At 50.7% G+C, this 26347-nt stretch overlaps 1 protein-coding gene across 1 annotated transcript in view; it reads right to left on the reverse strand.

The window, feature by feature from the left end:
* Window positions 1-1627: 1627 nt before the first annotated feature.
* SIL1 (SIL1 nucleotide exchange factor) overlaps window positions 1628-26347 on the reverse strand; it is a 183322-nt gene continuing 158602 nt past the window's right edge. Inside the window, exons 8-10 of the mRNA XM_033095908.1 lie at window positions 6515-6611; window positions 5898-6062; window positions 1628-2147 (exon numbers count right to left, since the gene is read on the reverse strand). Of these exons, the coding sequence (XP_032951799.1) occupies window positions 1791-2147; window positions 5898-6062; window positions 6515-6611 (619 nt within the window). The 3' untranslated portion in view covers window positions 1628-1790. The remainder of the gene's footprint in view (window positions 2148-5897; window positions 6063-6514; window positions 6612-26347) is intronic.

A 26347-nucleotide genomic window follows, 5' to 3' on the forward strand; every position in this document is an offset into this window, starting at 1 on the left:
TCACAAACCCTCCTCTGCGGCTCCTCACATCTCTGCCAGCCCTCGCTTGGAGGCACCTGCTCCCACAGCCTCAGCTCTCACCTCTGCCAGGACGAGACCCAGACAACCCTCAGCCCCAAACCCACGTCTCCTATCTCCCAGCATCCCCCACGCCGCATCATCCCCCATTCTCAAATCCACCAGCAGAGCCTGCTGAGCCCATCTTTAAAGTGACTCTTGATCTTGGCCTTAGCCAGGCAGGTCCCAGCACCTCCTCTCTGCCCTCCTACCGCTGCCGTCAAATTAAACACTATCCCTTTCTGAGCTGCACATTCAAGCTTCTACAGCATGGTCAGCCCAGCAAATCCTACCCCTGCCACTCACAAGCTGTGTGACCTCAGGTGGATCACTGAGCCTGTCTGAGCCATGATTTTCTCATCTGTAAAATGTACTTTGAAGGCTACTGAGAAATTTTAAAGACTGTGAGGCAGTACCCAACACTTGATAAGACTTTGGGCGTGATCCCCACTCTGCCTGAGCCCCGAGGCTTCCTACCCTGGTGAAACAGGTTCCTGCTTCCTCCTGACCTTCTGGGAGGGCTCTGTGCAGGCAACAACTCTCTCCAAGCTTCCTATGTGCTGTGGCATGAGGTGGGCAGCAGAGGGTCTGAGGCTGAGCAAACGGACTGCAGGGGAGTAAGCCTCTCACTACATCCCAAGTTTCCTTGGGCCTCAGTTTGGCCTGAGCTCAGTGAAGCTGAGATTTCTATACGCAAGGCCAGGAGGAGAAGATTTCTATACGGAGGCTGGGAGGGGCTGCCTGAGCAGCAGGAATGAGCCTCTGGGTGCATTGGGAAAGGCTGATAAACAAATGCACCAGAATCCAAATCAGGAAGGCCCAGAGCTGGGGTTGCCGTGGCAACCTGCAGCAGGCTCCCAGTCTCTCTGGGGTGGGCGCCGGGACTTGCCAGGCTCCGCTGCCCCCGCCTCCAAGCCCTCCTTGGGCTCTGCCCAGCTCAGCATGGACACAGGAGAGGGGCAAGGGCACAGAGAGGCAGGCATGGGCTCCCACTACCAGCTTTAGCCAGGTCACTCCTCTCCCGGAGGGAGCCTACACCCAAGGGCCTCCAGAATGCAGCAAGCCACCCCCGGCATCCTTCCACCACCCAAGCCCCAGCACCAATCACTCTAGCCCAGCCCATCACTGCGTGTGGTGATGCCCTCAGGCTTCTGCCAGGCCAATGGCCTCGAAGCTTTTACTTGAGCACAAGGTAGAGGGGGCCGTGAGATAATCCTTAGACCCCCCACCTCATAGTGGGGTAGGGGGACAGGCAAGCACAGGTGCCAGGCACTGGGGTAGCCCTTTTGCACATCTTCTGTCATTTAATGGCACAACTCTTTGACAGATGAGGAAACAGACTCAGGAAGTTAAGTGACTTCCCAAGGTCACAGAGCTTACTGGGTGGTAAAAGCTGGGCCCCGAAGTTTTCCAACTCCTGCGCCCAGACCACTCCTATGAGGCCTGTTACTGGATGCCCTGGGCTGACCATACAGCATGTCACCAAGGGCCTTCTGGGCCTGCCAGCCGCGACCCACCTAACGAGCCCAGGACTGTGCACAGACTCACAGCAGACAGACACACAACGGCATTCATGCCTCCATTTAATGGCCAAGCCAGCACTGCCCAGATGACGCCCAGGCCCCAGCAGGGAGTCTCCCTCCTGCCTGCTGTCCCCTGAAGAACCCTCCCTAGCTGGTGCCTCTCGGCCTTACTAGAAGCGGTCCAGTCCCGTCCCGGTGTTGGGGGCGGCCTCATCTCAGCTCCATCAGCAAGCTGTTGACAGAGCCCAGCAGGTCCTGGAAGTAGCCGTCGTCCTCACCATCTGCAAGCTCCAGGGCGGCCAGAGCCTGGTATTCAGCCTGCAGGCTGGCCAGCATCTTGCTGAGCTGGGGGTCCTTATGGTAGTGGTCCCGGCAGGTAGCCAGGAGGGCACCCAGCGTCTGCAGCACCTTTTCGCGGGCGTCATGCTCAGGCAGCTCCAGGAGGTGGGCAGTGATCTCACACCAGCCCTGTTCTCGCAGGCCCGGCAGGAGCTGTACCTGGCGATACTGCTGCAGCTTCTCTGGGGACGTCTCCTGGGTCAGCTCGGCCTCCTCCTCGGCAAACATCTGCCAGGTGCCGGGGTGGGGAGGGAGGAGAGGAAAGAGAGAGCAGTCAGCTCTGCCCTTCAGAGGCAAAGGCACGTGGCTGACAGTTCACACCCTCTTTCTTCATCCCCTGGGGTCTCAAAGGCCTTTCATGGGAGGCCAGCGGGGTTCACGGTTTCACACATGCTGCCCCATCCACCCATCTGTCCATCCATCCACTCATCAAAGCAACTGTGTAATGTGCCAGATGCTGGAGAAGCCAAGATGGAGACATGGTCCCTGCCCTCAAGGAGCTCAGGGTCTAACAGGAGAATAAAAATTAACTGAACACAGTGGTACCTCGGTTTTTGAACGTAATCCTTTCCGGAAGACCGTTCAAGTTCTGAAACGTTCGAAAACAGCCGACAGCTGGGCCTCAGGATCTTGCACTCAGCGGAAGCCGCGTGACACGTTCGACTTCCGAGGAGTGTTTGAAAACCGAAGCATTTACTTCCAGGTTTACAGCGTTCGTCAACTGAAATGTTCGAAAACCGAGGTACTACTGTAATTCCTAACCAGCATGACACATTTAGTCCAGCAGCGTAGTGTGGAGGCACAGTCTGGGTTCAAATTCCTGCTTCATCACTAAGAGCTGAATGATCTTGGGCTGGCACTTAGTCTCCTCAAGGTCCAACGTCATCATCTCTCACATGGAGATGACATAACCTCTCAGGACAGCTGGGGACTCAACACGAGTATGAACATGCAGCCACACCCGATGATGGCGCTTCAATACCAGTTACCACACACCGCCTACACCTCCGCAAACGTTAGCCAGACCAGCTGGTGAGCAGCACTGCTACCACTGACCTGCGCCCTCGGAGGAGTCAGGGACAAGGGACAGAGGACGATGGCATTTCCAAGTCTTGAGGGGTAAGTGGGAGCTGTCCAAGTGGACGTGGTGGAGGGTCCACACACTGAGGGACGCAGCAGCAGGCCGGGGCCCACCTTGTGTAAGAAGAATGGCAGGTTGTTCTGGTCGATGGGCACAGAACACACAGAGGCCTGGGCGTCCCTCCGAGGAGGGTGGCCTTCACGCTGAGGATCTGGGCAGTTCGGAAAGCTATATACCTGGCCTGTGTCTGTAAAGAGCAGAAACCCAGCCCTATCAGCAGAATATGGCGGGAACCCATCCTGCCAGGCTGCCAGAGGCAGGAAAGGAAACACCTGAATCCTAACAAGTTAGCAGCTTGTTTCAAACGTCAGAGGAAGGCAATGCAGCCGTGGACGGTCGGAGGGTTGGAAATGTCCCCTATGGGCCGTACTAAACATACCTACAAGAAGAAAGAAGGAGTCTCACCCGAAGTCCAGGAGAGAATGAGGCATGAAGGGGACAGAGAAGGCAACAGGGAGGCCCAGGGAAAGATCAGGGCCCACCTGATGGCCTGGGGGCCCACTGGAGCTGGTGGAGGAAGCAGGGTCAGCATCCTGGAACAGGAAAGGCTAAGAGGGATATGGTAGTCCTTTTCTGACCTCATCCTTGCGTCCTGCCAGCTCCACCTCCAAAACATCCCAGCGCTCCCAGCTCGGCCGACGTGCCCTGCTCCCCTCTGCACTTCTTCAGTCCACTGCCTCCCGCTCCCAACCTGCTTCCCCCTGTCCTCTGATGGCAGACAGTGATGCCCGGCCCCGAACCCTTCCCAACGGGCGTTTCTGATGATAAACAGTAAATCCCTTCCCCTCCAGGATCTGCCCCTGCCTGCCATTGGCCTCGTCCCCACACACACCCTCACTCTGGCACCTGTCACACGACCTCTTCCCCAGGGCCCTTGTAGGGGCAGCTCCCACTTCAAGTACACTCGAACCCAACCTGACTCCTCAGTTAACCTGACCCTTCAGATCTCAGCAACGCTCCTGACTCCCCAAAAGAAGTTGGGGCTCTGATCATAAGCCTCCGAGGCCTACATGCTCTGGGTGATTCTCTGAAAAGTGTCTGCCTGGAAGCACCAGGAGGGCAGGGACCACAGACCTGGCACAGCGTCAGACAGGCACACACCCAGTCACCAGTTGTGGAAGGGACCAGCGGCTGGGTCACCCTGTGGCTCTGCAGCTCCAGGAAGCACGAGAGGACATGGCTGCCGACCACAGGCAGGCACCCCCTCTCTGCAGGAGCAGTGGTCTGGGAAGGGGGAATCCAGGGGAATCCTCCAGTTTAGCCACTACCTCCCCACTCCTGACACACCTCCACCTTCAGGGGGCTCTGGACCCATCCCCAGTGTGCCTAGTTCTTCACATTTTCTGAGGAACCACAAGAACACAGAAGCCCTAAGTCCTCCAGCATAGAGTACGGCTGATCTGTCCTGAAGCTCTCTAACTGCAGGGGGATGGCTGTCTCTGTACTGTTTGCAGAGAAATGCCAGGCCCTCCCTGATCTTCACAGCACCCCAAGCCTCAGAGGCAGGCTCCCGGGCCGGCTGACTCAGGGCAGCTTTGGTCACTCTCTGGGGATGAGCTGACGTCAGCGCCCACCAGGCTAGGGTTGGGGCCAGCAAAGGGACACCTGAGGCTCCAGAGGAAAGAGATCAGTTTCTCCTGGGAAATGGCAGTCAATGTACATGTCCTTCTCCAGGCTCACTGGTCCACTCCCAGGACAGCTGTGCTCGGCCTTATTAAGTGGATGTGAGCACTACATGGCTGCCTGCTGTTCTGAGAAACGGGGTTCTGAAGCTTAAAGAAGGTGGGGGTGGGGGAGAGAGAGAGAGAGAGAGAGAGAGAGAGAGAGAGAGAGAGAGAGAGGAAGAGAGGAAGAGAGGAAGAGAGAGTAAGAGAGGACGAGCCCACAGAAAAGGAATAGCTGACAGAGAGAAGCAGCGATGGACAACCCCAACCCTCTGCCTGAGGCCTGGGGGAGGGGTGCGCAGAGCAGGGGAGAGGCAGGGAGGAGGGCTGGGCACCCCAGTCTCAGACACTCAGCACTGGTTGCAGTGGCGGCCTAGCACTGCCCCACCAATCCACAGTCTGGCTGTTCCAGGGAGAGTGTGATCCGAGACAGGCAGCCGAGAGAGCCCTGCCAATGCTCTTTGCGGCAGCTGAACTACGAATCCAGGCCTGGCTGGTTGTACTCTCCTTAATTAAGACACTTTTTAGGCTCACAAAGACCAAAGTGGGCCAGACACCAAGTCTCTTCCCAGGAGGCAAGCACCTGGGCTCCCTGGGGCCCCTCCAGGGCAGCCATTCTGAGCCCCTGCCCAGAGCCAAAGCTCCCAGAGGAGGCAACTCCAGGTTTCCAGAATCTTAAGATTCAACATCATTCCCGCCCTTGGCTCTTGGTTTCCTGTCTGCTGTGACTATGACAGCTCCCAGACCCAGCTGCTCCATCCCACTGCTCATCACCCCACCCTACGCTTCAGCCACGTGACCTTTCATTCCACGAAGGACTGATCCTGGCTATTTCTGGCCTTCAATCTCGCTGACCCCTGGGCTTGCACACTTTGCCCTGACCAGGCCCCCACCCCGCCCTTTCCCTCCTCATCAGCTCTGAGGTTTCAGCTTAGCAGTCATTTCCCATAGGACCTCCTTCCTGATGCCTCAGAAATCCTGGGTTCAGGGCCCTGAAGAGGGGTCCCCACAGCATCCCTGCCTGCCTGGTTCAGAGCTGGCACATTTCTCAGGAGCACTCACTAATGAGGAGAGATGGATGGACAGAAGACACATGGGAGGGGGCCAGGGTCAAAGGGCCAAAAGCAAACACAAAGCAAAGTGACGGGGGCTAGGGCAGGCCTGGGCACTCACCTTCTCAGTAACCAGATCGTAGAGCAGGGTGACCACGCGTACGGCCAGCACCTCTGTGCCCTTCTCCTGCACCAGGCTCCTCAGAACTTGCAGCCCCCCCAGCTTCAGGAACTGCTGCTGGGCATAGGGAAAGTGCCGCAGCAGGGAGCACAGTGCAAACAGGACCTGGGGAGACAGACCCGGACAGGTGAGCGGTGAGGAGCCACACAGAGCCGGCCCTGTCCCAAGGCCCACAAAAGGCAGCGAGAAGTGTGCCAACTACCCCAGTCCAGCCCCCATTCTTCCTGGCACCACCCACTACCCTAGGTACAACTACACCCCAGAACCCAAGTCTGGGAAAGCCAGGAGACACATGAGACACTTTACCATCACCCAGTGGACAAACAGAGGCCCAGGGCAGGAAGCCAGGGTGTGGGACCCAAGACCACCCCGTGGGAACTGCACCCAGGCCTCCAGATGCCTTGCATGCTGCTGTGCTGCTTTAGGTGAGTGGGACCGCTCCCCAGTGGGCGGCCACTCAGGTCCCCTAAGGTAACATGCACAGCCTAGACAGGGACCATTGCCTTTCAGGCTCCATGGGTGTGTTGGGGGCTGGGCAGGAGCGAGCAGAAACCCACCTTCTTCTTTGCTGGGAGAGGCTGCTCCGTGGCCAGAATGACTAGCAGCTTCTGCAGGGCTCCCCCCTCGATGGCCTCCACCTGGACCTTTGGGTTGCTGGGGGAAAAGCAGAGGAAAGCATGACTTTGCACCTGTTCACCAACTTGGTGAACCACTGTGCCCAGCCCAGGGACCGGGGTGGGTAGGGAGCTGATGCCATACCAGCGAACCTTGGGGAGAGACATTGTCCACAAGGGGGGGTTCCCACTCTGGACAAGCTGGAACTTAGATGGAGAACACAGATTACTTAGCGTGGATCCACCTGTACAATGGCCTGTGGCACAGATGACAGGGCCAAGGGCCCGTGCCAGCCTCCCACTCCTCAGCAGCCAATAGGCTGGGGGGATCTGAGAAGCGAAATCACCAATTTCCATTTGAAGGTCCTTCTGATGCTGAAGGCACTACGTCAGTGTCCTCCTATAGCAAGCTTCCTCCGTGCTCCCCAAACCGTGTGCGGCGCTCCTCCTTCCATCACCCCAGGAACATCACACACTGAGGGGCAAGTATCCATGGGTCGTAGGCGCAGGGACCCATTCCTCTTCTCTCTGCGCCTCGGTGGAGCACACACACAGCATGTAGTAAACGCTCATGGGAGGAAGGCAGGAGGAAGCACAAGGTCCAGGGAGCCTCTGAATCCCTGAGCAGATCCGAAAACAGGACCAACCCAGGGCCTCCCTACCAGACCTCCATTCTGTGAGCCGCTACTGTGATTTTCTCTATGCTGTATTCTCAGCGCTCAGCACAGAAGCTGCCATATCATAGGACCCTGGGCAGTAGGGAATGCATGAACAAACACACGTATACAACCCTGATTGTGCCAACCAACAAACGAGCAACTGAAACACTCAGAAGCCAGAGCTGCCTCTGGGACGCCTTTCCCCAATCTGGTCTAGAGACAGAGTGATGAGGATTCAAACAAACATTTCAGGCACAGCTCTCCTGGTTGAAAGGATGCAGGGTATGGAAGGTGAGACCTCCGTTAGGGCAGGATGCCAGGCACGGGACACGGCTAGGAACCTCAGCAAGACACCCTTTTGCAGGATCCTTGCTTTCTCAGATCAAATTAGTGATCAATTAAGGAACCAGCGCCAAGCACAGGGACCTATGTAGTTAGGCCTGTGAGGAAAGTCAAGTCTCCCTCACCAGCCACTTACGGGGCTTCAGAGAAGAAAGGCAGCAGGCTCACAAAAAGCCTGAGGTCAGTAGCAAGGGGAGGGGCAAGGCCAGAGGTCAGACAGACCACAAAGGGCAACAAGTCTCCACCAGGCTCTGGCTGCCTTACCTTAGCATGGCCCCAGCTCCCTGGAGACCCCAAAGCACCTGTTCCCCCCACCAACCTTGGCAGGGTTGGAAAATGAGGCATCCTGGAAAATGAGGCAGGGTGCAGACAAATCAGAGGGAGTTGACTCCTGGTCCAAAACCCAGTGTAAAGGGGACACGGGCAGTAAGAAAGCATGCACACTGCTGCTTGTGGGAGAGGGTCCATAAAAGCTGGCCAAGCGGCACGCTGGTGGGGCCCGCGTGAGTCGTAGATGGCCCACCCTTTCTCCTACCAGGCCCCAGCTTCAAGGTTCAAAGCAGACAAAGCAGATCTGCTGTAACATGGAAGGCGCCCTCATCCCTCTGAGTCCCTTGGCAGCCTCTCGGCCAGAAAGGATATGCAGGGTGGGTTCCGACCTGTCCTACTGCAGCTGCACTCATGTCTGCGGAGCAGCCCGGAGATGGCCTGGGGGCTCTGGGGAAGGGAGGCTGATGGGCAGTGGGGGCCGATGCCTGGGGGCCTGACCCTGCTCCCCCAACTTGAGAAATGCAGCTGTTTCACCAAAGCGTGAGCTAATTAGGGCTGTATCTGCCCACGTGTGCCTGAGGAACGCTCACCCGCAACATGCAGGGTCTAGGAAAAGACAAAGACCGCTGAGAAATTCACACAAACGTCAAATGCTGCCTTTCAAGGAAGGGGGGCCTGCGAGGCACGACAGCGCGTCAGCCGCGGGGAGTCCCACCCGAGTCCCATCCTCCGGGGCCTCAGAGTGACAGAGACAAGGCCCTCCAACAACAGCACGTGAAGCTTCGCCTTGTCTGCAAAGCTTCTGAGAACAAGACCCAGAGACAAGACAGTCATCCAGCCAACCAGGAAGCCAAGATCAGAGCTCGGGAACAGAGTGGGTGTCCAAGGACCCCGGTCTGAGCACACTGGGTCCAGGGACAGGACCAGCAGCCTGTCACCAACACGAGGTGGTACTGGGGGCAGGTAGAGACAACAGGCAGGAGACTTGGACTCTGCCTGCCCATGTCTTGCCTGGTAGAAGGGGAGAGAAGACTCAAACCCCTAAAGGGAACCAAAGCACAAACAGGGGCAAAGGGGGCAGGCGCGCACTACAGAGGCAAATCCTCCAGAGAAAGAATAAGCTGACTGGAAGTAAAGGAAAGATGCCAAAAGCCAGTAAGAGATATGGCTTCCCTGGTACTTCTTGTCCATGGGAGCACCAGTCCTAGGAAACATGGAGAGGCAAGCCACCAAGAGGTAATTGCTCAGAGAAGCCCACACGCAGGACAGATCCTTTGGGAAGCTCGACCTGCTCTCTGCCACTCAACACCGAACAAGCCAGGATCCACACGTATGAGAGGCGTAACCACCAGATTCTACTGACAGATGTCAGAGTGAGTAAATGAATGAATGAATGAATGGCTACGTAAGTTTAGGACCGACCAGATGGCTCTGAACCTAAGGTCTGTAGGGGTTCAGGAAAGAACAGGTAAGTCTGGGTTAGAAGAGCCAGGAGGGATGGGAGGTGAGACTGTAGGAAGCTGGCGTAGAGGTGAGGAAGACAATCTGCAGACAGAAGAAAGCGCAGGTGCTCAGGGAACAGCATTAGCATATGCGGAGAGGCAAGGAGACCTTTCAGTGGAAGGCTGCCTTGGAGAGTCATTGAAAACGGGGCTGAGGGGCCGGCCTGGTGGCTTGGGTGGTTGGAGTGCTGTGTTCCTAACGCCAAGGTTGCCAGTTCGATTCCCACATGGGCCACTGAGCTGTGCCCTCTACAGCTAAGATTGTGAACAACAGCTCTCTCTGGAGCTGGGCTGCTGTGAGCTGCTATGGGCTGCGATGGGCTACCGTGTGCTGCCATGAGTGGCCGGTAGCCAGAGTGAGTGGCCGGCAGCCAGTGTGAGTGGCTGGCAACCATTGTGAGCTGCCGTGGGGTGCCATGGGCTACCTGTGCTGCCATGAGCAGCCAGTGGCCAGTGTGAGCGGCCAGTAGCTGGTGAGAGCTGCCCTGAGCTGCTGTGAGCAGCCGACTGACAACCGGCGACCGACTGCCTCAGCCAGGGGAGCGCAAGGCTGGCTCCTAATACCAGCATGGGCCAGGGAGCTGTGTCCTACACGACTACCGTGTTTCCCCGAAAGTAAGACCTAGCTAGACCATCAGCTCTAATGCATCTTTTGGAGCAAAAATTAATATAAGACCTGGTCTTATTTTAACATAAGACTGGGTATAATATAATACCGAGTCTTATATTAATTTTTGCTCCAAAAGACACATTAGAGCTGATGGTCCGGCTAGGTCTTATTTTTGGGGAAACAGGGTAGACTGAGAAACAACGGCTTGAACCGGAATGGGGGAGGGGGACGGAAAAAGGGGCGGGGGGAAGAAAAAAGAAAATGGGGCTGAGAGGTGCAGCTGGTCATAGTGCCAAGGAGGTCTGCTGGCTGGGACGAAGAAGGGGCGACAGGACCCAGACACTGCCCAGCAAACGAACCCTGCTCCTGCTTCTCCTTCCTCAGCCCACACCCAAGGCAAATATGGGGAGTGGAAAACAAGTGCTTCCGAGGCACAGATACCAGAGAGAACCCAAGAGCAGGACCTTGCTCAGAATAGTAACCTCAGGGATAGGAGATAAGCTAGAGGACACTCGGAGCCAGGCAGAGCCACCAGTCCCAGGCTCTGGAAATGTGGTCTGTGCCTAATCTGCCCAGCAACTCTTCAGCCCCACCTCCCAGCACGGACACCCTTTCCTCCCTTTCCTCCCTTCCTTTGAGACACTGCTGCCTCTCCACTCCTTGTGGTCCTGATGGGGTGGGTCCCAACTCCCCAGGCTACAGGGGAGGGCCTGTGGCCCAGTGCTGGCCCATGACAGCCCCCAACACCAGGGCCTCAGTGGGTGGCCCAGGACTGGGCAATCAGAGCCCCTCAGTCTCCTACACTGGAGTCAGGACAGAGAAAAGCTTTCTCCACAAGGTAGGTGGCCGTAAGCCAGAAGCATCTGCAGCCATGCCAGCAGCGGCCGGGTCCCACCCCATCCCCATGGGGAAAGCCCATTTAGATGACAAGAGAACAGAGCTCATACATGGTAGAAGGAAACCAGAGGGACAGAGAAAGCCTGATGCCTTTAGTCACTTGCTGAAATCACTCATAAGGCAATAAATCGACTTTTTCACCTGCAGCAGTCCTGAAGGGCCTGGGTGAGTAGAGCAGGACCATAGGCCAAATGTGGGGAGCCAAGTAGCTCAGCAGCCCTGGGCCCTGACAGCTTAAATGAGGGCCTCCACATAACCCTGGGCCCTGCCCCAGGCCTCAGGGCGCCACACATTTCAGGGGTTCCATACAATACCCTCTGAAAATAGCCTTTTAGTGCCGCCCACTCAAGAGGCTGAGGAAACGCAGCAGAGGGAAGGTGGGGAAGACATGGCTTACATTTCCAGATGGCATTCAGTCCATCCAGGCAGGGACAGCAGAAGCAAAGCCTGTTGTTTCTTGAGCAGTCTGCCCTGGAAGGGCAAACGCCAAGATGCTCTCAGCCTCTCTCTTTCCAGGCAGCTCTGCCTTGGGCTCTGAATACTCAGTGCTGTGTGCTTTGAGGGAGGAAAGGCCCAATACAGCTTAGAGTGAGGTCTAGGGAAGGGGCCAGGGCCAGGCCTGGAGAACCCTGGGTGAGAATCTTGTGAACAATGGCTGATGACCTTGGGCAAGTCCCTTCACGTCTGCATCCTTGCTATCTTGTGTTTAAGAGAGCATCGCTAATAATGCCAAAATGCCAGTCGATGCATGTGACTGAAAGGTAATGATTATAGTGGGTTTGCTACACAGAGGCCTGACGGTATCCTTGAGAAGGCAGCTTTATTCAGCCCAGGTGCCTTGGGTACATAACACCGGCCTCATCCGCCTCCCGCCTACAGATTCCGGACCAGAGCTGCAGCGTTTGGGGTGGGATGTCTTACTGGCTGGAAGGTGGGTGTCCTGACAGTTGGGGATTTGAGTGAGTTAAAAGGGCAGGGACCTGGTATGCCTTAGTGACATCAGTGGCGCCGATGTACTCAAAGTCAACAGAAGGATATTAAGGACGGAGCTGGTCTCCGATGAGATAAATGGGAATAAACCTCGTTCAGGGCAAAGCCGGCTGGACTGAATAAATACCATTAGCACTTGGATTACTGGGATGGTCCTAATCAGCAGGCGAGTCAGCTGCCTGTGTGCAGAGGGGCAGCAGCAGCTGCTACTCTGTATTCTGGGGGGGCGGGGGGGTGCGGATTGCAAAAATGGAAGTGATTGCATTTGCAGAAACTAAAACGTTTGGGTCAGGGTGACCGATGTGGGCAACCTACCAAGGGTCAGAGGTCCGATTTTAGCTAACCCAAGCCAAGCAAGTGTCTGGAGTGGGGGGTGAAGCTGATCTCAGGGTGTGCAGCCAAGCTGGGCCAGGGTGGGGGGGCATGAAAACGCTGCCCAGGAGCATTCAGAGACAGGAGCTGCCCTTCTCTGTCCCTGGAACTCAGGACTGGCTATGTAATTTTCAGGCTCCGTTTAAAATGGAAATGTGGAGTCCCTGTTCAAAAACTAAACGGAATTTCAAGATGGTGAGGGCAGAGCATTAAACCAAGCTTGGGCACTTCTCAGTGTGGGGTCCTGTACAGCGGTACAGGTCACATGGCCACAAAGCAGGCACGGCTGGCACCACAGGTGTGTGCAAAGAAACAGAAAACGCACAGAAATCCTGCTGGGGTGAACGGAACTACAAGGACTGAAAAAAAGGAGAACAACTGGAAAAGATGGAGCTCCGGGATGGGAAATAAGGATTAGGTTGACACATTAGATGGGGGCTGAGAAAACACTAAGGTGAAGCTCCTGAAGCAGAGCCCACGTCATCCCGAGTCCCAGTCCAAGTGTAGACTTGTCCATGGGACACTGGGGACACATCGGGTACGTGCCCCCTCAGGAGTCCTCAGTATTTCTAAGTGGGACAATATCATTTTCTTTTCATTCTCTTAATACAGATGGGGAAACTGCCATTTTTCTGAAATGCTTCTGGAGAAGGTGCTGTGCGGTGGGGAAAGGGGGGCCTAGCTCAGGGGATACGTGGTCAGGCTGAATCACGGGTGGTCCTGCCTGATGAGGCTGTCCACGCTCACCTTCTCGCCCACAGAGAAAGATTCCTTCTCTGGTGGCCTCATCCTGTCTGTGCCCTAGCGTGTGGCCTTGATCATCTGTGGAACACACGATTTACAGGATGTATAATCCTGAAATAGATAGGTCTATTAGGGATCTATAGTAGCCTGCCATCTAGGGATTCATAGGGCTAAGCAATCAATCAATCAATCAAGATATGGATAATTACCAACTTGAATAAAAACAGAATAGATTCATCAAAAACATAAATGCCACATACCACTCTTCCACAGAAAAGTGGAGAAACAAAACACCTGGCCTGTAAGGAGCCTTATACCAGCGAAGTGTGGAGGGAGCCACACTGGGCTCCTCAGAACTTCCATTTGATACTGGGGGAAGGATAGGAGTGTCACTGGACCCACTCATATATAGTTCCCAACCAGAAGCCAGCCACGTAAGCAAACGTGGATGCCCACAATTCACTACTCACAAGAATATCTCTAGCATCTCCTGACACACACACACACACACACACACACACACACACACACACACACACACACTCTCTCTGATAATCTGCCCACCATGGAGAGATGAGGGGTACCAAAATGTCTACAGACAACTGGCAGCTCTCAAATGCAGCTCTGTATTACAATCACCCGGGGTACTTTTTCCCCTTAAATCATTTCAGACTGGTCACTTAGAAAATTACACAGGAAAAATAACTGAACAAAAAAGTTGCGAAATAGTCAAAGAACTCCATCAAGAGTCACCAATTGTTAACATTTTACCACATTTGCTTTTTCACTTTGTTTCGCTATATAGATTTACACATACTTTTTCTTTTCCGAAACATTTGCTGCCCCTTTACTCCTAAATATATCAAGTGCGAATTTCCTAAGAACCACAGTACACTGATCAAAATCAGGAAATTAACAATGGCATATGATCTATAGATCATTAGACTTTGATCTATAGATCATCAGATATTTTAGAATATCCTTTAAAATATCCTTTTTACAAACATAATTTTGGTCCAAGATCCAATCCAGGACTCCATGATGTATTTTGCAGACTCTCTAAGCCTCCTTTAACCTTGATACGTCCTTCCTTAGCCTTCCTTTGTCTTTCATGACATTGACAGTTTTAAAGAACACAGGCCAATTGTAGAATGCCCCTTAGTCTGGATTTGTCTGATGGGTTTTTCATAATTAGATTAAGGTTATGCACATTGGGAGGAATAGCACAAAAGCAATGTTAGTCTCTCAGCGCGTCATATCAGGAGGCACGTGATGTCAGTCAGGCCCACAACTGTATGTTCTTTGATTACTCAGTCACGGGGGCATCTGCCAGATTTCCCCACTAGGAAGATACTATCTGTCCCTTTGAAATTAATAAATATTTTGTCGGGAGACACCTTGAGATATGAAGACTGCCTGTTCCTCATCAAACTTTCACCCAGTAGTTCTGGCCTTCGTCAATAATTCTGGCTTAATTATTACAATGGTACTTGTCAATGATATTCAAACTCCATCTGATTTCTTTTATCTGTATGTGCTGACACTCTACCTGAAAGAAGAGGTTTTCCTTCTTCCTCATTCATTCATTCATTCATTCATTCATTTATATCACTGTGGATTCATGGATTCTTATTTAATCTATGGGTTATAATCCATTTCTATCATTATTTATTTTGATGCTCAAATTATCCCTGATTTAATCACTAGAACCTTTCCATACTGGCTCCTGTGTTTTCCTGACACATTTCCATTATTCTCTGAGCACTTCCTTACTTTCTGGCACAAGCTGTTCTTGTATAAGATGTTGTACTTTTCCCCCACCAGCCATGGAATCAGCCATTTCTCCAAGGAGCACGTGGGGGCACTTTTCGAAAACTCAACAGATTCTAACCTTATCCTACACATATTAAATCATGACCTCAGAAGATGGGGCTCAAACACCTGACTTTTGTAAATGACCCCCATGATTGTCATCAGTTGGCCTAGCACTGATTTGAGCCAGACTGGAGCAATAGGGAGGTAACCACGGAACGAAGCAGCCTTAACATTAGTTCTTTCTTTCTTTCTTTCTTTTTATTTTTTTATTGGGTAACAGTGTGTTTTTCCCAGGACGCATCAGCTCTAAGTCAAGTCATTGTCCTTCAATCTAGTTGTAGAGGGCGCAGCTCAGCTCCAAGTCCAGTTGCCATTTTCAATCTTAGTTGCAGGGGGCGCAGCCCACCTTCCTATATAGGAATTGAACTGGTAACCTTGTTGTTGAGAGCTCGCGCTCTAACCAACTGAGCCATCGGCCGCTCAGCGGCAGCTCAGCTCAAGTCATTCTCTTCAATCTAGTTGCAGGGGACGCAGCTCACTGGCCCATGTGGGAATTGAACTGGCTACCTTGTTGTTAAGAGCATGCGCTCTAACTAACTGAGCTAGCCGGCTGCCCCAAAGTTAGTTTTAAACTCTTCCTATTACTAGAAAAATGTCTTCTGGTTGAGCTGAAATCTGCTTTCATGAAACTGATACCCACTCAAAGTAGAGAGGGCTGCCTGGTCCTGCCTCGCCAGGTCAGCCCTTCTGAAGCTTAGAAGCAGCCAAGTGTTCAAAGAAAGCTCCCCGCTGACGATGGGGCATCATTGGATCCTGCAGACATTCTCTGTGTGACTCTGGAAAGCCCAGTGCTCTATGGGATACTGCTCCATGTGCTGACAAATCCCTGCAGAGGTGGTACCAAAATATACCCACAGGGCTCCAGCCAGGCCAACCCCTCCAGAGTCCAGTGGGCCCAGGGGCCTCTGCTCCTAATCCCTCAGGCCACATCTAGGCTGTTGGTACTGGTGTCACATTACTGACGCACACTGGGCCTACCCACGTCAAATCCCTGGATGCTGTTCACATGACCCTCTGATGAGTGAAGTGGTCCCCAACACAGCCCTGAACACAGCAGGCAACGAGCAAGTTACACACAACATGGGTAGTATAACACCAGAGGTAAGAATTACTTATTTTTCTCAGTGGTAAGAATTACTTTTTTAATATGAACATGGGTTATTTATAAAATTAAAAATTTAATAACAAAATTTAAAATGTCACTTGGCTCCCTGGGCCCTTCATCCTAGCCTGTCATTATTCTTTCGGATTCTCATCCTGTCACTTACCCAACATCTTGGTTATCCCCTTGTGATCTGTGTCCTCTGTCCCCAAGACCTCACATAAGAACTTGAGCACAGGTTGGACAGGACAGAGTCTCACATGAGCTCTTTGGCACATCACTCCCATGAAGGCTCCATTGACACTGAGCCATTTATATAAATCAACATTAGGTCTGATCGCTCAAGTAGCTACACATCCACGTGTCTTTATCATCAGTTCTCTACCTGACCTATTACATTATCATAACATTCTGCCAAATGCTTTCCTGAATGGCAGGCTTCCTCTGGATCCATAACATTGGACTAATCTCCCTGGCTGGCAAATCTTTCTGAAAAAGGAAATTAGAATTGGAAGGGAACAGAAGAGAGTCTTCTGGGGTGCTGAGGTCTACTGATCAAAAAAATATGGTGAATGTTTAAATTTTAAAAAATTTATTACAGTAAGAGACACATTGCCATTAATTCCCCTCAAAAGACTCCCCCTCCCTTCAAACACTTCTCCCATTGTTCTTGCCACTTTCTGAGGCAGTTCTGGAAGTCCTCTTTTGTGAGTGTCTTTAATTGCACTGTCATGGCTGCCTCGATGTACTGAATCAATTCAAAAGGTTTACCTTTCGTGGTCATTTTGACTTTGGGGAAGAGCCAGAAGTTGCACGGTGCCAGATCTGGTAAATAAGGTGGATGATGACATAACCAGAATGTTTTTATTTAACAGAAATTGCTGTACTAAAAGCGATGTGCGATACGGAGCCTTTCCATTGTGATGAAAATATACGGTGAATGCTGCTGCCGAGTGCCAACCAATGGAAAGGCAGGGATCTTCAATTAGGGAAGTGGCGCATCGAACCTTAGTTAACAGTGTGTGACAAGTTTCAACTTATTTGGTTGAGAGAAGGTGTATTTTAAAATGTGCCATAAATCATCCTCCATTATGACAACACTCCGTGTCACACATCACTTCTGGTAGTTTCTGTCAAAAACATTACGGTGTGTCCTCATCCACCTTATTCACTGGATCTGGCACCATGTGACTTCTGGCTCTTCCCCAAAGTCAAAATTATTCAGGACATCGAGGCAGCCAAGACAGCGCAACTAAAGACACTCACAAAAGAGGGCTTCCAGGAACTGCTTCAGAAAGTGACAAGAACGATGGGATAAGTGTGTTCAAAGTGAGGGGGAGTATTTTGAGGGGGATTAATGGCAATGTGTCTTTTACTATAATAAATTGTTTTTTTATTTAAACATTCACTGTATTGTTTGATCACACCTCGTATTTCTTAACCTGGGTGCTGGTTATATGGGTATATTCACTTTTAATAAATTATCAAGTGGTATGTATAAGATTGATGCACTTTTCTGAGGGAGGGAGGGAAAGAAAAAGGAAGGAAGGAAGGAAGGAAGGAAGGAAGGAAGGAAGGAAGGAAGGAAGGAAGGAAGGAAGGAAAGAAGGAAGGAAGGAAGGAATTAAGCATTAAATTAGTCTGGCAAGACCAGTTTTTACCAAACTCATGCTAGCTCCAAGAAATCATCTCTTCTCTTTAGAAATACTCACAAATTATGTCTCAAAAACTTGCCCTGTTATTTTGCAAACCAAAATAGTTACTCATCCTGTCTCCTTGCCTCTCTCTCAACCCCCATGATGCCATAAAGATTCACACACACAGATGTCATGATGATGTCCCATAAACTTTCATTTGATTTTTTCAGATTCTAACTAATTTGGAAAAGCCAGTGGCTCTTTTCCTCCTTCCTCACACTCTTGGGCTCAAGTTCCTCCTCACCATACTTGTTTTACTCTTTCTAGCAGGAAGGCCGTTCTCCTTAAAGGAGAAGTCAAAGGCAAAATGGAAATAAACACAGGATGGAGATGCCCCTCTCTTTCATCCACTAAATGAATCATCTCACTGAAGCAGGAGGCCAAAAGACTTCCTTGCCACTCCCCTCACTCTGAACACTAACTGCTCAGGCAGGTGCTTTACTCTTAGCATCCCAGGTCTCTCCCACCTGGTATTCCTGACAGTGCACTCAGAGTGACCCTTCTTCTCTATCTGTTCTTGGTTAGAGGACCCTTTTTCCTCTCTCAGACAATAGCTCAATTCAAACTCTTCCCTACGTGGCCATGTTGGTTTCTTTAGGTGTCTCTTCTCTTTCTTGCAGTAATCGCGTATGACTATATTAAGCACATTTCATTTCTCAAACTATGAGTCATCTTTCCTCTTGAAGCTCTTAACCAGACATTATATGTACTTTTCCCTGGACCTTCTAAAATCTGCTTTCCCCCAAACTCAGGGAATTCTGCATTTCCCTTGGCTTCTGAAAACATGGCCACTTTCTGCTAAGGTCCCTGACACTTTCACTTCACCAAACAAATACTTCCTGTTGCTCAGAATATAATTTCAGTGAGGCCCTTTTCCTTATGCCTTCCTTAACCATCTGAGAGAGAAAATGGTCAGAAAAATGAGTTAGGAATTAAAGCAAGTCAAGAATTGATCAAAGTATTGTTTCCTATGGAAGGACATTTCCAGCTGCTCAGATTTGTAAAGACCTACAGTGAGTGTCACACCAACTTACTTCTGCACCAGTTTTATAATCTCAATTCAAAAAGCCTCTTCTACACTGAGGGTAAATAACTGACATCTTATCCTAGGGATGCTTTGTTTTTTGGTGGGCTGAGAGACAACAGTCTGGACTTTTGTTTCACCAAAAAGCCCAAACTCAGTACGCAAACTAGTGAATAAGACCTGCTCTGGGGTCAGAGAGGAGACCTGGGTTCAAGTCCTAGCTCCAGTGTTTTCAAGCTGTGTTACTAGGGTAAGGTGCTAAACCTCTCTGGACCTCTGTTTCTTCATCTGTAAAATAGAGATTAATAATGTTTCTCTCATGGAATTGTTATAGGGATGAAATGTGATAATATATAAAGAGATTAGCACAATTTCTGACAAATACCAAGCATTCAAATAACAGTTGTTTTATCACAATATATTATATACTATTTAATGAAAATTACTATTGTTACTTTTCTGCTAATAAAGAGTGCCTGGGTTTTCGGGTTTCTCAGAAGTGGGAGGGGCTACCTGTGGTCGGGAACGAGGAAGAATATACCACCTCCCACTGAGTGGCCCTAGATTCTCATTCTCAGCTTCTCTGGCTAAATAGACAAAACCAGTACAGAAAGGATTCATGGGGGAGAATGAAATTAATAAGCTGGAGGGAAAGACTGGGAGGAAGGATCAAAGAAGCTAATTAGAACTGGCTAAAGGGTGGGGAACATGGAAGAGAGAGGGCTAAAGAGAAATTATCTGTGGCCTATAATTATTCAAAGAATGTCTCCCAGTAATTGTCTCAGGCAGTCTGAGGGAGGCGAGGTAGGAATAACAGGGTTAAGCAAAAGAAAATTCAGGCTAAAACATATGGGAGATTTTTCACACAGTGCAATTTATCAAGTTTATTAGAGAACACAGAGAGGGTGTTACTTTAGGTCATCTATACCAGCTGGTGGCATAATTGTCCCCGTAGTGCTGGGGGCTGAGGGAGAGCAGAGCAAGCCAGATCCCTCAGGGTAAGCGGGCTCCAGGGAAAATCCCTTGGCCAGTACTTGTCCCAAGCTATGGTCAATACACCTCTCTCAACTGGCCCTTTCTGTCTCAGGAAGAACTTCCTTCCTCACCCAGATTCTGTTCTCAAGAGTTCTAAGGTGTGTGCTGAGAAATCAACCCCCCCGACCTCATCTCCTCACTCAGAGCCAATGGAACCAAGCGGGGCCTATTTTGCTTTTGCTACACGACTGCAGAAATGTTTATGAATGAGCCATCTCTTAATAGCAAAAGGAAAGGCAATGATCGTGGGATGGTCTATAGCTGAAAATGACAACACTGAAATGCTTCGATTACAGGATTTGGAAGTCATATAGACTACAAATCTCTCTGCTGTGCAACATACATAACAAGTCCCCAAAATATCCTTTGTTTGATGAGGTTTTGCTCAGAGATTTAAGGTTTCTGACAGTCTAAATATGGTGAAAAATATGGTGAACCATCCAAATATTCTGCGTCACTGGTATTTGGAAAGATCGTTATGAACAATTAGTTCTAGTTCTGAGAGGCAAGTGCAGCACCCAGGCTCCTGGTTTTCCACGGGGGTGGGGTGGAGGGGTAGGGGGGACCACCATGGCCTCCTCGGCCAGCTCCACTTCATGTGGCTGGTCTCACGGCTCAAGTGCCCTAGTCACGTCTCTCACATTGTGACAGAGGAGACAACTGAGAGCAGTGGGTCTGCTGGTTCCCTGGCCAGGCTCTGGGCTCACCAGGTCTCCTCCAGGTTAAGACACAGAGCTTCCTTTGATGCAGGAACAAGACTGGGAGGCCTGACCTTGCCAGGGGCCCTTAAGCCTGACTCACCAGAGACAGTGGAATTGGAGGCCTAAAAGGAAAGTGAAGACTTCCCACTCTGTGGAGCTCTTTAAGAACTGGAGAAAACCCCAATTACCTACAGCTTCTGGAGACAGAATGATGGAGTGTTTCGTTGGTGAGCATGCTATTTGTCTGAGGCTCTTTTCCCAGTCAGCTGGCTGAGAAATTCTGACGGGGCTCAGGGTGCACAGGGTCTTCAGCTAAGCATCTTGGGGCCAGAGCAAAGGATGAAAATAGTTCCTGCCATGTTAGACAAAATTAACAGCCAACAGAGACCTGCAGAGAGGTACTTTACTACACAAGTCACTGTGCAAGAGGGGTGACTTCAATATTCAGTGTAATCTCAAAAATGGAGGAGGGCTTAATCAGGAAGTCGTCCTGGAAGAATGACCTTGGCGAGATCAAAAGTCATTAAGATAGGAGGAGAAAAGCTAAGTATCTGTATGTATTACTCAACTGAAATCAGATAAAAATCTACTTTTCTTTTCAAAGAAAATGTTAAGAATCACCTTCCACAAACCCTTTTAACTCTTTTTCTAATAAATCATTGAAAGGCCTTCTGCTAGAATCATTCTAACTGCCTCTGAAAAAGTTGCACTCATAAAATAGTTAATGTCAAAATGTAAATGGTTTGTTTAAGATTCAGCAATTGTTGCTGAATCAAACACAAAATCTCTATGGCTTGAATAGCAAGGGAAACAAAAGGCTTGACGATTTAGTGCTCGTTAAAGCCTGTCTGGCTGAATTTTAGATTGCAACTTAAAAGAAAAAAACATTAAACCAGTTCAAGTGTAAACTGACATATGCACAGCAGTTTTCAGCTGCCTGCAAATGGGATGTGACCACCTGGGATGTGACCTGCACACACCAAGGCTGAGGGTGCGTATGGTCCCATGTCCAGGATGTAGGAGATGTAGGAGAGCTGGAGGTGAGCAGACCCCTGGACAGGAAAGCAACTGGGTCCCAGTAGGGCCTGAGTTGAGCACTGCAGGGGACCAACCCCAGTTAGCTCGTTGCTGCAGGAAGGCTAGGGGAACTGAACACAGTCAAATGCTAGACAGGGACTGCTTCTGCCTGGGAGAGGTGGGAAAGCAAAAGCTTTTTGCACTCCCCTCCCCTTTTCTGGCCTTGCTTGTCAGACACTTCCACGAAGCCACAGGGGGACTCCTGCCCCGCTGAATCTGAGACAGGCCTGGTGACCCTCACAGGCTCAAGTGTGGTCTTAGAAATAGTCCTTTGTGGTAGGCTTGTGGGATGCTGGGCAGAATGTCTAAATTCTCTTGCCCACTGGGCTACAAAAGTGCTTAAAATTTCACCATCTGGGATTTATTTCTTTTTGTCTTCAAGATAAGTCTGTCTTTCAGGGTCCCCTATTAAAATGCCACTGCCACTGGGTTGGGAGAACCAGTCATGTGGAAGTAGGGTGACCACATAATTTATTGTCTAAACTGGGACACGTTTATGAGTGAAAAGGAGGCACTGGGACAAGAGGCATAAACTGAACACGTGGTCAGCCTCTTTACAAGGCTTTGTGTTAGGATCAATGGACGACACAAACGTGAATAAAACACTTCCTTATTCACCCACAGTCCTGGACCCTGGACACTGAGCTGAGGGGCAAAGGATCCCGGGAACAGGCCAAGGCCAGGCATCCATGGAGTGGGGTGTGGGGGAAGATGGCACACCCCAGGGGGAAAGATCAAGGTAAGAGTCCAAGAAAGCAGCTTCACAGTGGCAAACACAATAGGCTCTGGAGCCAGACAGACCAAAGTTTCAATCTTAAACCTTCTCTGCATGATTTAATTTATCTGTCTGCCCAAGCTTCCTCATCTGTGAATGAGAGTTATGTCATAAGGTCGTCGTGAGGATTCAATGAGATAGATATTGACTGTAACAGTGCCTGACACATAACATTCAATAGGTTCAATATTTGTAGCACTATCAGGACCAGCCTTCTGCTTAAAAACCTCAGCTATTTCTATACATGCCCGACAGATGGTGGAGGAGAGGCAGGAAGAGAAAACAACACCAAAAGGGCAGACTTAGCTTCTTCCCCTCCCCCAGCCTCCACTCCAGGACTGAGCACTGGAAGGGCTTTGACGGCAGCAGCTCCTGGGTGGACCAGGCGACCTAGGTTGCCTTGCGTTCCTGGTGGCTCTTCTTCTGGGCTTAGCCTTCACTCACTGACCCCACCCATCAGCTACAGCTCCACCTTCAACTCCTGGAGGCAAATGCCATACACCTGGTTTCCTCTGCTCTAGTTCCTTCAGGGGCACCACACATAGAAGCACCTTTCCAAGGAAACTGAGTCCCATCCTGACCGCCCTGGATAATGCTATCTGGTGAGTAACAGTACATTCTCCTGAGTCTCTTGGGACAACAGAAATGCAAAACTAAGGGCAGCCCCTGTCGGTCATTAAGAGAATGGATTCTGGAGTGCCACCATTTAATAGTTTTTCATTGCTTTTCATATGTTAACTCATGTAATCCTCATGACAACTCTGAGGCAGATACTATAATTACCCCATTTTACTAATCAATAAACTGAGTCGCAGAAAGTTAAGTAATTTTTCCCAACATCATACAGCTAATAAGCGGCAGAATTCTGAAAGCTCTAGAACAGGGGTGTCCAAACTGCGGCCCGCAGGCCAACTGCGGCCCGCAATCCATTGTTAATTGGCCCGCAGCAAATTCCAAAAATATATTTAGTTTACTTAAATAAACCAGGTGAGGCAATACGTACTTCACCTCGAGTGAGTGGCCCGGCTGTTTGTGTATTTTACCAAATATGGCCTGTGGTGAAACCTGTTGAAGAAAGTTTGGACACCCCTGCTCTAGAATAGGAGCTAAGAAACCTGGATTCCACTGGGGCTACACCACAAACAACTAGCTGCATGGCTAGGAAAGGAAAGAGTCCTTAACTTATCTAAACTTTACTTCTATTATCTGTCAAGAAGCTGTGCTACTTAACCAAAGGATTACTCATATGAGTGTGAGTAACAAATGATACAAGACAAGGGAAATCACTGTACAAGTGTTTAAATACCATGGTGTCACTGCCACCAGCTGCTATCAGTTAGTTTCGGAGAATGGGACCAGGATGGAGAAGAGGGAACCTGGTCCTCTGCTATACTCCCCTTTGCAGGGCCCCGGCCACTCTGGCTCAGGGTAAAGGAGGAATTACATTAAAACAGTGGTTTTCAAAGTGTGGCCTCTGGACCAGTAGTTATGGCATCACATGGGAACTAGTGTGAAAAACAGTCTCGGGCCCCAACCCAGACTTACTGAATCAGAAACTTTAGGGGAGGGGCCTCGCAATCTGTATTTTAACAAGCCTTCCAGAGACTTCTGATGCATGCTTAAGTTTGAGAGCTACTAGGCTAGAGAGTCCCTGGACAGATGACAGGCTGGGCTCTCTCTAGTCCTGGCCAGGAAGGGCCTGCTTCAGGGGCCTCAGGCAGAGCCCACCTTTTGCTAAAAGACTCAGGCCCTGAAGGCCACTGCCAAGAAGATGAAAAGCTCTCAATAAAACCCAGACCTACATAGCTGCACTGATCAAAATACAATAAAGAAGAAAGTGAGAAATCTAACAAAAGGAAAAAGCAGCTTCGGTGGGGACAAAATACAACAATCTTCTGTGGGAGATGAGAAGCATAAAAGAGATGTTAGATGTTCAAAGAACCAAATGTCAAAATGACAAAAAAAATACAAGAATAAAGACAAAGTGTGGACATCAATGCCACACAGACCTCAGTCTAATGATGGCCGTCGCAGGAAACAACAGCCCCCGCCCCCAAGACTGAAGCCTGCTCTCTCTCACCCGCAACATGACAGCCTATATAAATAGTCTTGAGGAAAAAAAATACCAGCAATTAGTCACTGAATCCTGCTTGTTGGAATGAGGAAAAGCTTGTGAAAAGTCACCAGAGGCTCTGGTGAGAAAAGCTCAGCTAAGGAGGCCCCACAGACTGAGGGCAGGAGTGAGATCATTAAGGCAGAAGGCCTGTGGGGTGTTGCGGGCAGACTTTGATGCCTGCCAAGTCTTAACCTGGAAGGGAAATGGAGGGCCTGGCCACAGGGCTATAATGAGCTCCAGCCTGGGCCCACGTCCAAGTGGGAAGGTCTTTAATGCGCGCTTGGGCCCGAGGCGGGGTGGGGCGGGGAGTGCAGCAGACCCTGCCCTGGGCTGTGGGCACCCGGGAGGATGAGGCAGTAGAATACAGAGCCTCCCTCTGACCCAAGCGCCTCCATCACAGAAAGCCTATCGGCCACATACAGGTCCTCCCCTGGCCCCCAGGGGTATACGAGTTAGAAGCAGTAACAGCAGTGGCCTCCGGGCTTCCATTCAGGAAGGAATATGCTGAGAATGACCCTATGGCACAGGCAATGTGCTGCGCTCTCTACTGCCTCTGCCAGGAGTGCCCTTCCTCCACCCTTCTCCATCCCTGCCCCGTCTTCATCTGCTTGGTCGCCACTCCTCCAAGTCTCACCGCAAACACTTCCTCAGGAAACCTTTGCCGGCCGCCTAGCCTGCACGGCCACTGCTGTGCATTCCCGAGGCCCCCTTCCGCCTTCACGACACTCTTAGACTTGATCAAAGTCTGTTTCCCCTGCTAAACCATCAACTCCCTCAAGGACATGGATTGTGCCTTATTACCTGTTCACCTGTCACCTCCATCCTTTCGATGTTCTAGCCCAATGCCTGAAACTCAGTGAGCAGGAGCTGCCTCCAGGGATGAGGCTGGTTTGGTGCTGCCCCCTGCTAGGACACCAAGGCCCGGACTGCCAGGCCCATAACTAGGCATGTGGATGGGCTGGGCATGACCTCCCTCCCCTTCTGAGCACCTTACCCACTCCAAGGACTCACACGGGGTAGCCCCTGGCCAGTGTTCTGAATTTTACCTTCTCTACCCTCCCCCTCTAGCTTGATTCCCTTAAACCGACTCTCTCTGTGTCCCCATCACCACACATGCCTGCCTGCTTGAGAAAAGGGATACAGGGAGGGTATTCAATGACCCCTAGGGGACGCCTGCTGGGAGTATTTGCATTTGCCTACAAAGAGAGGTAATAGATGTATTTTTAAAAAACAAAATACAATTAATTCACACTGGTATTAACAGAATTTTAGGCAGCTACAGGGGAAAAAAAGATTTGGGGGCCAGGATCCTCCTCGTGGTTTCTGAAATCGACCTCCAGTAGGTAACTTCCACCTCTGCTGGGTCTCAGAGCAGCCCTGATTCAATCTGACATTAGGCACCGCTGGCCACCAGAGCCAGGCACTCACAGGCATGTCCACAGGTGGCCACTGTCATCTCCTTTCAGCCAGACCTCGCCTGGCTGTCCTTGACACCAATCCTCTGGCTAAAGACAAGAAACCCTAGGCTAGGCTAGAACTTCTGCATTCTTTTCTGGAACTCTAACAGCAGTTAAACTTTCCAGACCTCTGTCAGGTCAGCATGGCATCAGAGATGGCTCCTTGGCCACTCTCCTTCTTCTGCAACACCCCAAATTCTGCTCCATCTAAGAGTCACTCGCAGCCAGCTCTGCCTGGGGGGTGCTGGATGAACTGACATCTGGGGATCCACTGAGGAGGTGGCACAGAACCCGCAAAGGAGCACAAACACTGGAAGAGGGCAAGGTCAAGTTGACAAATATCATACAATGAGACAGAATTGCATGAACTGCAGTGGCATAATGTAGCATAACAGATGGATTAGATTTATTCTAAGAGCTGTAAAAGTAAGTAATTAAATAAAAATATGGAACAATGAATCTGCCACCGAGAGACACCGAACAGCCTCACGAAGGCCCTGCAGCTGGCACAAGCAGCCTGGGAAAGAAGCA

Source organism: Rhinolophus ferrumequinum, chromosome 24 (genome assembly GCF_004115265.2).
Source record: "Rhinolophus ferrumequinum isolate MPI-CBG mRhiFer1 chromosome 24, mRhiFer1_v1.p, whole genome shotgun sequence".
NCBI lineage: Eukaryota > Metazoa > Chordata > Mammalia > Chiroptera > Rhinolophidae > Rhinolophus > Rhinolophus ferrumequinum.